We start from the raw sequence: 12,433 nt of genomic DNA on the forward strand, positions 1-12,433 counted from the left end.
GAAAACAGTTGATTAAGAATCGTTTTCTTGGGACTGTGATGCTTCGTGCTGTCTAAATTATACTCTATGGTTTAAGTCTGAAATACATTTGGCCAATTTTCTTCCTTTTAGCTTTAGGATTTATCACTTTTACATGCAAATAACTTGGGATGGGAGAGGCTTTAAGCTGTTATCAGTCAGTGACTCATTGCGTTCCTTCTGCTTGGACTGAATGATTCTCCACCTCTTCCTTGGGTCCTGCTGCCGCTTCCTGTGAATCATTTCCTGACCATCTTCTCTTTCCCTCAGACACAATTACTTTCTCCCTCTCACAACCTCTCAGTTTGTGTTTCTGTCATTGCTTATCAGGGCCGGTCTGCTTAACCTGTCTTGAGGCAGGTTTCTCACCTCATTTGTACTCCCAGGACTCAGAACTGGACAGAGAAATGGAAATCCACAAAAAAATATGTAGAACGAATGAGGGACCAAATTAATTAGAGAATTAATTTACAGCCTGGTCTCTACAAAAGATCTGCTAACCTTTTTGATTTGTGAGGAAAGAACATTTGGGCAGAGGTGGGGTGATGTGAGGTAGGTTAGGGTTTCAGATGATTCCAGAAGGAAAGTGGGGACACAGAATATTAGATCTGCTTTGCCCTTCTGCCTACAGTGGGACAGAATAAGTAATAATAAATAAATAAAATTAAAATGACCATTTTATTTTCATACTGATAAATAGCATATATTTTTGTTATACAAGGAAAGTTCTCACAAAGGGCACAGAAGCAAATAGGTCACTTACAGTTGTTTATTCCAACTAATTGTACCATTAAGTCAAAATTAGATACTGGTCTGAAATTTGAATTTAGAGCTCTGCCTTTATAGCCGTGCTTTTCCTTCAGGATTGATTCCTTGGTGAAGATTCTGAATTCATATAAATATTCTTTAACAAGGAAAAAAAATTCCCTAGCTAGGTTATCTTCCATGGCTAAATGAAATGTTTCCATTTCAAATTCATATTTGTTTTTTGTCTGTTATAGAGATATTTATTGTAGAAATTAAAGTACTAGGGGATTTTAGTATTTTGTTTTTCTCCTTGTAAAAATAGCTGGTTTTAGCCTTTCAGGAAAAAAAAAGTGCCGAAAGATGATGTTGAGTACTTGTGGCCTTGAACAGCTCTTTACTTCAGAGACCTGGCTTGTCTTTGAGCCAAAGGAATATTTTAGGGGCTATCTGCACAGTGTTTAGTAGACTAAGATGAGGAATGAATGTCTTTCTAGAAGAGTGAGTGACATCAGGGAACTTTTCTGATGCAAATGTAATACTAAAGTTAAAATCTTCATATTAAAAGTATGGTTCAATATATTTTCATGAACAGTTTGCAAAGGATCGCGTGTATGTATATGTCTAATGCACCACAGCAGAATAGAGCTATTAAAGAGATTTTAGGTTGGTGTCCCTCCAAATCTGCCTCAGGGGGTGGGTTTAGCCGGGAATCAGAATCACACTTGATAACTACTCCCAGGCCTGACCTTACTCTAAGTCCACAGATCTCCCCAGTGTTCGTCTGGTTCCAACATGCTGTAGTGCCCCCAGATTAATATGCTGCAACCTAACCCTCAATGTGAGGCCTTTGGGAGGTGATTAGGTCAAAAGGGTGGAGATCTCGTGAATGACATTAGTGTTATAAAAAAGGCCCCAGAGCTGCCTCGCCCCTTTGGCGGTGTGAGGTTATAGCAAAAAGACAGCTGCCTATGAACCAGGCACTGAGTCTGTTTTAAACTTGGACTTCCAGCCTCTGAAACTGTGAAAAACAAATTTCTGTTGTTTGTAAGCCACCCAGGTCATAGCATTCTGTTAGAGCAGCCCAGAGGAACGAAGGCACAAAATCTCTAAAAGGACCTGAGGTATACCTAATTTGATTCTAATTCTCCAAAGACATTTAGATGGTACCAGTAATAATAGTAGTTCCATCTGGTGTACACAGTACGTTTATTGAACCCAAGTATTTTAAAGGTAGTCTTCAAACAGCTCTGTAATGCAGGTGGACCCTTCCCATTTTACACATGATAAAACAGCAGCTTGGACAGTTTAAATGATGTGTCTTAGGTCTCATAGTTAATACAGAGATTTGAATTTGAGTGTTTCTGACTCAGTTCCTCTACCTGTACAGAAAACCTCAAAAAAACCAACCAACCAACCCCAAATAACTCTGTAGTATCTTGAAGCCTTTGCAAAGACCTTTGCAGTGACAGACAACAGGACCTCAAAGACCTTTTCACAATTATTAAGAAGTCCTGAGTCTTTCAAGGCTGCAGACTTTCTTCATAAGGGCAGCTCACCCGCTGCACCAATAGAGGACCGAAGCGCATCTGCTATGATGTCACTAGTACAAAGTCTGATGTAAGAACTGCTGAGGTCAGGCTGTTCCTAATGTAATTACACGCTCCCTGAGGGTCCACCTGCATTACAGACTTTAGAATTGGGATGCCTGGTTCCGTTCCACAGTTCCCCTGACATTTGACCCTGAAAATAGCCCCCATTTCTCCATCCTCACCCCTACCCCTTCCGATGGCCAGTGAAGTCTGGACCAGAGCAACTGAGGTCCTTTAGTATGTTGCTATGACTGTTAACATCCGAGTGAGAGGGAGCCAGTCTTTCAGGTTCAAAGTCTGGAAAAGCAGGGTCAAGGATCTCTTTACACATCACTGGAGATTGCTTTTTACTGTGTTTGCTCCAACCTATCAGATACCTCACAGGTACTCAATGAGTACTTGTTGGTTCAGTTCAGTTAAACATATCAAGACCTACTTAGTACAATGCCCTGTGATAGACCTGCAGGAATAAGGCATTCTAGATCCTCAGGGAGCTTTCACTCTAAAGGAGATGGAGAGACCTGAGCATAGGTTTCTGTGGGTTAAAGTAAAGGCTGGAAAGAAAGGTCCAAAATATCCACAGTGATTGTATTTGAGTGATGGGAGAAACAGGTGTTTTTGTTGGTTAACGTTTCTATGTATTTTCAAAAATATTTGGATATGTATGCAGCACTTTTTCTTTTCATTTTTAAAATTTTTTAGTTATAGTTGATGTACAATGTTCTGTCAATTTCTGCTGTACAGCAAAGTGACCCAGTTTTACATATATATACAGTCTTTTTCTCACATCATCCTCCATCATGTTCCATCACAAGGGATTAGATAGTCTCCTGTGCAGTACTTTTTCTTTGAAAAGCCATAATGTTGATAAAGAATAGCAATATGGGTGCTTGACAAAAGCAAAGAGTATTTGTGGTTGAGGAGCTGAGGACAAGTGGTATCTCTGACACGAATATGTCTTTGACAGAGAGAGGAGGACTTTGATTCTTAAGGAAGTTTTTATATCGGAAAGTTAGCTGTCAGAGATTAGAGGTGGAAAATCAGGAAGCAGTTGGGATGTCAGAGAAGAAGGCTGTTTGACTGGGCTGAACGATAGATAGAGGGAGGAGGGAGGATTGGAACTAGTGTGTTAGGCTGGGATCAGAACGCAGAAGGCTCTCAGGGTCTGAGTGAGGCGTGTACACATTACTCCACAGGAAACTGGAAGTCATTCTCAAGTTTTCAGCTGGAAAGTGATCTGATTACATCTGTATTTCAGCTGGCAACCATGTGCAGGAAAGACTGAAGGCAGGGAGTCAGGAGGGAGGGATACCTTTAGGAAGTGGTTAGGAGGGCCCAGCCAAGAAGCCCTGATTATTTGATTATTTATTCATGTATTTCTCTTTTTCCATGCCTTTTCAATCTCTATTTATTTATTTCTGTCTGGTTCTGATTTTCAATTGCATACTAAAGGAAGAGTCATCTTGAATATGTAACTCAATTTTCTCACAGGTGAAAAAAGCAATGTTGAATGGAGGTCGGCCTTAAGCTGCCACATTCCCACCGATAAACGGAACGTAGGGACAGTTATTTTCGCTAGATGAGTCCTGGCCATACAATGGATTTCTCATTCCTTTGTTCACCTGGGAGAAGACTGGTTTCCCCCAAAGTTCCAGGGACCTTCAATTTCCCAGTCAGAATGGCTGATCCTCTCATGGCTGGAGTAGTCATCTAGCTCTCCTTAGAACCAGGGCGGCACAGGGTTGAAGCCATGAGGACTGTTACCAAAGATGACTGATGAAAGCAGAAAAATCACTGTGGGCTTGGACTTTTTGGGGCATAAAGACCTTTGTTCACTCTTCTGGAGGGAAAACCTTTCTCTCCATACTCCTGCCTTGACCCAAAGATATGGAGACATCAACAGGCATTTTTGGTTTCTTTCTTCACAAATTTATTCCCTTCATCACTTTTGTCATCTTCTCTCCCTTCCTCATCCCCAGCCTCTTGCCCCACTTCTATCGGATTGCCTGCTTCTTCATTGGGAAGGGTCTCAGCTCTTCACTACTCCCTGGGTCCATCTACTAAGCATAGCCAGGATTGGAGTCAGCCTCAAAGGCTCTCCCACCTCTTTGTGACTATTTATGACCAGACCTGGGATCTTCCGTGCAGTGGGAGGAGTATATAAGTGTACCCTTAGGCCCCTTGAAAGAATCCTTGGTTCTGAATTTGGATCCCAGTACTGGTGAACCTATATTTTGGCTTTGGGTCTCAGCCAAGTTCTCTACTCTAGTTTTAGAAGAAAGTCCTGAGCTTTAGTATTTTATGGACCACCATTAATAAAGCTGCTATTTTGGTGATCTTTTGGGTTCTCATATCTCTTGTCTACTGGCAAGAATGAGGAAAGGATAGTAAGGAGTTAGGGCACTCAACCTGCAATATTTGGAATTAATTCATCAGAATATTGCAAAATGCCTTGCTTTTCTGACTTTGTGCTTTTGTTTAGGCAACACCCTCTTCTTAGGGCGCTTGTCCCTCCCTGATCCAGTCCAGCAAAGAGCAGAGGAAGATGCCTACCCCAAAATACACCACTTTGGCATGAGAATTATTTTGTGCTAAAGGCAATTGAGAAGAAGCAGGTCTGGGAAAGCTTTCTGTCCTCTGCCTACCTACCTAGAAGCACATACATTTGTAAAGGTTGTCCCCGCTCCCCTACCAGGAAGGAGGAAAGTTCATCACCAGAAACAACTTTAGACCTTATCTGATTAGAGAGGGGCCAGAAGAATCCAGGTAACAAACTTCCTTCACTAGTCCTGTATAGCATGGGATTTCATTCCACTTCGCTTTCTTGTCTCCTCTTGCTCCCTTGATCCTCTTTGACCTACCTCCTCCTCTTCTGCTCCCTATCCCCACCTCCCAGAGCCCACTTCCCCTTTATTCTCCTCAAGCATTAACATTTGCTTCTAGACCTAGCCATGCCCACTGTCACATTATCCTGTGCTCCAGGACTATATTAAATTTTGCTCTTTACTCTCTGAAGAACTATATCAAAGTTCTCATTATGTATTCAGGTTTTAGGAAAGCAATCTGATTAAAATAACTGATTCACTTAACCTTCCCAGTGAGACTCCTAGTTCATCAAAATGATCTCTGTAATTGATGAACTTCTAGAATGTATTTGTAAAATTTTAAATAAGAACAGTTATCTATCCTTGACTATAAAATGCTATAACAATGAGACTCTGGCCTTAAGAATGAATGCTTCAGACAACATCCACTGCGGCGCCTGAGCTTGCCAAGTTGGCAGCCTACTGCAATAGCATTTACTTAGTGCTTCTGGAGTATGCATATTCCATCCTCCTGTCTGACCATGCCCATGCCCATAGTTTTCTTTCTGCCCCATACTTTGTTTATTACCTATTTGATAGTTTCTTAGCATCTGCCCTTAGCTGACCCCCTGGTTTTAGCTACCTTACTTGGTCTAAGTATTGAAAGATTTGAGAAACATCCAAAATAGGGTAGGCTGAGATAAGGATAAGAAACTTTTCTCATTAGCTACTGTTCTACTTCCTTTCTTTATGTTTGCTTCCTTCTAGCAGCCTGAATCCAAAGATATCAGGAGAATCCTTACTACCAAAGAAAAGATGTCCTCTCTTTCATGTTTCAGGGCTTGGCACCTGCTATTCTTTTTGCTCAAAGCACTTCTCTCATAGCTTCATGTGGAGTTTCCGGCTCTTCTTTTGCGGGGGTCGATTCAAAGTTTACATGCATAGATCTTCCTTGAATCTCTCACTGGAGTGGATCTTTTTCCAGTCCCTCTCTGTCACACTACTCTCTTATCTTTTTTCTAGCTTTTTTTAGATTTGTATATCTGTACTTACTTTCCTATTTACTTAAATGCTTATTGTTTCCTTCTGATCCTGAGGACAGAGACTGGCTGTTTTCCTCAATGCTGCATTTCCAGGACCCTAGACTGAGCTTGGTCTAGCACACAGTAGGCATTTAATCAATAATACCACAGCTCTCACATCACCCACACCTCCGCTAGGATATAATGAAATGAAGAAACAGGTAAACAGAATCTGCTCTGTGGTCACCATCCTCATCCTGACTGTCCTTGGCTTTTTATGTAGTCCTGGCTACAGTGGTCAGAATATCCACAGAGGTTCAAAACCTTCAACAGTTTTTATCTTATTATGCAAGTAAGTAAAGATGGAATTTCCACAATTGGTAGAGAAAGTGAATGGGGTCCTTTACTCTCTAGATTTGTTTGAGAATTCAGTTTAGAGGAATAATGATGAATGATCCATCATTATTTTGTTTTTGTTTCACAAACTGGTAAGTTTTAGGTGAGCAAAATTAGAATCAGTAAAAGTTGTAACTGAAAATCTTATTTATTCACTTGTTGGCTTTATTTCTCGTTTTTCTTTGGCTTCTCCTCTCCCATCTTCTTTCTTTGCTTCCTTAATTTTATTTATTAATTTTTTTGTCTTTTGTCTTTTTTGGGGGGGCTGCACCCATGGCATACGGAGGTTCCCAGGCTAGGGGTCTAATCACAGCTGTTGCTGCGGGGCTACACCAGAGCCACAGCAATGCCAGATCTGAGCTGCATCTGTGACCTACACCATAGCTCACGGCAACACCAGATCCTTAAACCACTGAGTGAGGCCAGGGATTCAACCCATAATCTCATGGTTCCTAGTCAGATTCATTTCCGCTGCGCCAAGATGGGAACTCCTCTTCCTTTATTTTAAATAATTATAGTGTGAAATGATGATTTATGTAGAGTTTTAGTCTCAGCAGAAATCTTAACTGTGCCCCTTGACGTTAATTCAAACTGCAGAGATAGAGATTAAGTAACTGGTTTGATAAACTTCTTTTTTATTTTAGAAAGTGTTTGTAATGGGTTTTGCAAATTCTACTTATGAAATAAAATAGAACTCGTTAATAAAACAAAAAAGTTTTTGAATAGCTTTTAAATGACTTTAAAAATTTAACACAATGTTGTAAATCATTTCTATTTCAATTAAATTTTAAAAATAATTTTTAATCATTGAATTTAAAAATGCACTTTCCAATAAACACACACACACACACACACACAAATAAGTTTTTTTAAATGTTTGTTACAATATATAATAAAATACTTCTAGCTTAAATGAAGGAAGTGAATTATGGTCAGAAATGTGTATATATGTGCACACACACACAATGACAACTGGGCTGTCTGTACAGGACTGCCAAATTCTCTTGTCACCTGATGATATATTAATCATTATGCCAGTGATTATGATAACAATAAGAGCAGCAGGAATTTGAGTAATTACTAAGTTCCAGGCAGGGTGGTTTACCAAAGTTACCTAACTTAATCCCGCAACTACTTAATTGTGTGTCAGGCAGTATTACCACGATCTTATAGGTAAGAAAACTGAGTCTTTAGTAAGCAGCAGCACTGAAATTCATACTTATGCTTGCTGACTTCTTTGCACACCATCTGTTGGGAGCCTTGTAATGGGACACTTTTCCAATAACCTGCTTAATGGTCTGAGCAGGAGAGCAAAAAATATGAAATATGAAATTGTATCATATTTTCTCAGGAAAGAGTCAATTCAACAAACACACCATCTAGGCATGTATAAGGTACTGTATAGACTATACACAGGTTGCCTGTCTTACCCTCCAATAGTTCGGTACTATTTATCTGGAGGAAACAAATATATACGTACACACACACACACATATATATATATCTACACACAATTAGTCATGGTAAAGGAAGGATCACTATCACTATTATTTATTGAGCACTAGGTGCTATGATAAGTATTTGCTGTTAATTTAAAAATCTCACACCAACTGCAATTATTATCCCCATATAATAAAAATTATATAATAATACTAATTAGTATTAGTATTAATTATTAAAATTTAGATATAAAACCAAAGAGTAAGGGACCCATTCTATGTATATCACACCATCAATAACTGAGGAAACTTCTTTCAAGCTCTGGTTCCCTATGGCTATACTGTTTTGCCCTAGGAAAGACTATGATAGGTGCTGTAAAAAAAAAAAAAAAAAAGGAGACGATTAAATTCCAAACATACCAAAACTGCAACATAAGAATCATTGCCAACCAAAAGTAAGTGATCATAACACTATCCATTAGTTTCCCACACTTTGCTGGAGTGAAAAATTGACTAAAAATGTATACTCGGCTCGGTATTGTTATAAGCTTGGACCATGTAGATTTGATTCCAGTACACTGGGCTCTTGTGGTCTAGGCACCTACTACTTACAGCCTCAGATGAAGTCCTCATATAACTGGAGAGTCACTGAGGTGGGAAGAAGAGAGATGTTTGACAGGAGCTGAGAGGTAGAAAAGTAGAGATGAGAAGGGAGATGGTCTTGACTTATCCAAATAGCTACTTGCCATTTTCCAAGAGCGCTTTGATTGTTCAGGAATTATTATAAACTCAGATTTCCCTAGCACCTACCATTCCTTAAAGGAGAGATTACAAAACAGTTGCTTCTAAACCCTAGAGGTTTCATAGGCCTGCGTAATATTAAAAAAAAAAATCATTATTTAAATACACTTAAAGAGGATTTTCCAACTTTTTTCAGTTTTATGAGATGTAACGCACATATGGCACTATATAACATGTAATGATTTGACTTACATACATCAGGACTTGCCATTTTTAATTCCACTGTCTCCTTCGAATTTTTATACCTGGCCAACTTTGAGTTTTAGGTCTGGTCTCTGTAGCATTTGAGTTTATAAACCCTGCTTTAAAGTCTCTCTAAAAAATTTAAACATGAATAAAAGGACCGTCCCAAAGCACTGGTCAAGCTGTAAATGATCATCTATCCCTGTTGAGCAAGAATCAAATGGAAGAGTTTTATCAAAAAGCCACACAGATCTAGAGTCTATATACACCTGAAGGTTAGACTTACTCTACCTCTTGGAATTCAGCCATCAAAGCACTTTGGCCCTAACTGATCATATTTAGTGCCAGAAGCCTATTAGGAGCGGAAAGAGAGCCTGGAGCTATTTGCAATGAATGCAGACCAAAAGGCTGGTGTAACAAGAAAGTTATGACTGTCATCATTTCTAAAAATCACAGTTGAATGTATTGGTGGAGATGAGTAAGTAAGTGAGTAGAATGATGCCAGTTTACATGCCAACTACAGAAGCTCTCCAATATTCCACTGCACATCGGCTAGGAAACAAGTGGTGAGTCTGCATTGTAACACAAAACACCTCAAACAAAAATATTCATTCTTCCCTAAATCCATACCTGCACTGTCTTTTTTCTACAAAAAGGAGTTCTTTTGCCTTAAAGATGTGTTAGAGTTACAGTAACTGACTTACGGATCATTCAACTCAGTCATAATCAAAGCTTCACACAAAGCATATACATTAGCAGTAACAGCCCTTGATATGTTAAGGGAAATAAGATTCTTCCCTAAGCAATTCCAACACATCATCATTCCAACATGTGGAGCCTGCTTTTTCCAGGAACAATTGAGAACAGATGCATCACTGAACCCATTAAAAGGCAAAGAAATGTTGAAACCAAAGCTTCACACCTCCATTTTAATGCTGAGCAGCACTGCAGGAGTTTGCCATAATGTGTATCATGCTTGATGGATTATTTTCAAATTAAAACTGGAACTAGTATCACTGTATGCTATCTTTTCATTATGGTCTTCTGATACAGAATTTACTTAGTGTTTAATAATTCACCATAATACAAAAAATATTAGATTTTAAAAAGTAAGATTTTTTTTTCTACTCTAAATTTAACTCATAAGAGGGAAAAAAACCCACAAATTGACTCCATCTATAGCACTGTGTTCTATTTTGGCATCCACACTTAGGAAAGGGAGAGCAATAAACTTAATGAAAGCAAAAATGTTACTAGGAGAGCAGAAAAAAAATATGTTATGCACAGTTGAAGGATTCAGGGATATTTAAGGTAATGTATACACAAAATTATCCCAGCATTTCCCTGGACTTCATCTAAAACACCCAGTACTTCTGTCTTATTATTCATCATTCTCAGCTGTTACTGCTTTTTCATTGTCATTGCCACTAGACTATCAGCTCCAGGACATTCTAGAACCCTGTCTTCTTACTTTCGTATCTACTGCACCTATCACAGTGTCTATCAATAAGCAGGAACTTTACAATGTTTTATTAATGAATGACTGAGTAAAGAAGACCCTGACCATGTGTGACCCAACAGCTAGACTTACCTACAAGGTTGATTATGCCTCAATCCGAGGTTGAACATTTTCTTATTTTCTTTTTTAGGGTTGTACCAGCAGAATATGGCATATGGAGGTTCCCAGGCTAGGAGTCGAATCTGAGCTGTAGCTACCAGTCTACACCACAGCAATAGTGTCGCCAGATCCAAGCCGTTATCTGTGACCTACACCACAGCTCACGGCAACGCCAGGCCAAGGATCAAACCAGCATCCTCATGGATACTGCTTGGGTTCATAAGCCACAATGAGAACTCCAAACATTTTCTAATAGTCAGAATCATTTAAAGTTGGAAATGGTGCTGAGGTGTTTAAGTAGAGGTGAGACCACACACAACCGTGGGTAGAGTAAACAAAAATGAAAACTTGGGTCCTGACTCGTACCTTTCAATCTTTTAAGATGCTTGCTAACCCTGAGGTTCTATGATTATAATGTAGATCTTCCCCAGATTTGGGTCATAGTTTAAACTAAAATCAATGGGACCCTTCTGTGATTGGAGTAACACAGAGAGTTTTTCAAACCATGAGGTTCAACTCTCACATACCTTCTACGTGGCTGTACATTTATTTTGCTTCAGTTGAAACAAAGGTAATGTGATATATGCTTTACTATAATCTATTTTACTTCTGTAATTTACTATGCTTTCTTTCAAAAATGTATGGGTCCAAGGATTGACTTAATGGATCTAAAATGGCATTCTTCACTAAAGAAGGCATTAACATTTTGGCCCCAAGGCAGGAACAAAGCATTCCACAGACAATTAACACAATTCATTTACTCTCACACCACTGAATTTAATCACAGAAAATGATCTCCATGCTTCATGAAACCAGTGTCTGCTTTTAATCATAGGGTGGTTGAGCTACTTACCACAAAAGAATAATAAATCTTGAATCCAGGTTTAGCCACAAAGTAGTCATCAGACTTGAATGTTATTTTAATTTGGTTTGTTCTTGATGTTATCCTTGGAGGAACTTCCTTGTGTCCACACCATCGTCCTCTAATAACAGTGCTGGTTTCAGATATATCTTCAACTTCCACAAAATCATACCTAGTACCGATTTAACATAAATAAATTTTTTTGATTACAGTAGACTTTGAAATTCCTACTTTTACTGAGAAATTAAAATTAACATATGTGATTTCTGATGACCTACCATCTGAAATGAAAAGTATGACCTACAGACATTTTAGAAGGAAAGCTAGTTTTTGGATTACGTTTCTCTCAAATTCAAACTTTCAACAATCTATTCTGAAAAAACTTTTATACATTTTTAGCCATAACTCTTCAAAAATCACCAAAAATCACAATGAGCTACTTTCTGAGCATCTGGCTTATCAGGTTTTCCTGGAAAAACTGAAACTATACTCTAGTGTGCTATTTTAGAAGATGTAGCTCTAATTATATTCCTAAATATCTGCTATATCGAGTTTTTCAAATTCCCACTTTTAATTAATTTACCACATCCAGCGTTTCCTTAGGAAAGGAAATGATCTGTATCTACACAGCACATGAAATCAGCACTCTCATCATAGAAAATAAATGGTAAAATAAAATACCATTTTATTTTGACTTTTGGAAATTGTCTTTTGGAAGGATCACATCATAAAACATGACATTTATCATAATGGAAAGCACATGACTCTGAGGAGGAATGTGTGTTGCCAATACTGGAAATATCTGGGCTGTATGTGAATGAGGTTAATAGGTTCACCATTGGCACTGGTCAGAGAAACAGAATCCTGGGAGTGAAGAAGGCAGGAGGGGCTTCTTAGATATTCCACACAGCTGTTTGATCCTCAAAGTGCCTCCACAGCATCCCACCTTTTCAT

General features: G+C 38.8%; 1 protein-coding gene across 2 annotated transcripts in view; it reads right to left on the reverse strand.

The window, feature by feature from the left end:
- PDGFD (platelet derived growth factor D) overlaps positions 1-12,433 on the reverse strand; it is a 235,228-nt gene that overhangs the window by 62,717 nt on the left and 160,078 nt on the right. For both annotated transcript variants that reach the window (XM_047752044.1, XM_047752043.1), the window contains exon 3: positions 11,471-11,651. In XM_047752044.1, coding sequence (XP_047608000.1) covers positions 11,471-11,651 — 181 coding nt within the window. The remainder of the gene's footprint in view (positions 1-11,470; positions 11,652-12,433) is intronic.

The sequence above is a fragment of the Phacochoerus africanus genome, chromosome 11 (assembly GCF_016906955.1).
Source record: "Phacochoerus africanus isolate WHEZ1 chromosome 11, ROS_Pafr_v1, whole genome shotgun sequence".
Taxonomy (NCBI): domain Eukaryota; kingdom Metazoa; phylum Chordata; class Mammalia; order Artiodactyla; family Suidae; genus Phacochoerus; species Phacochoerus africanus.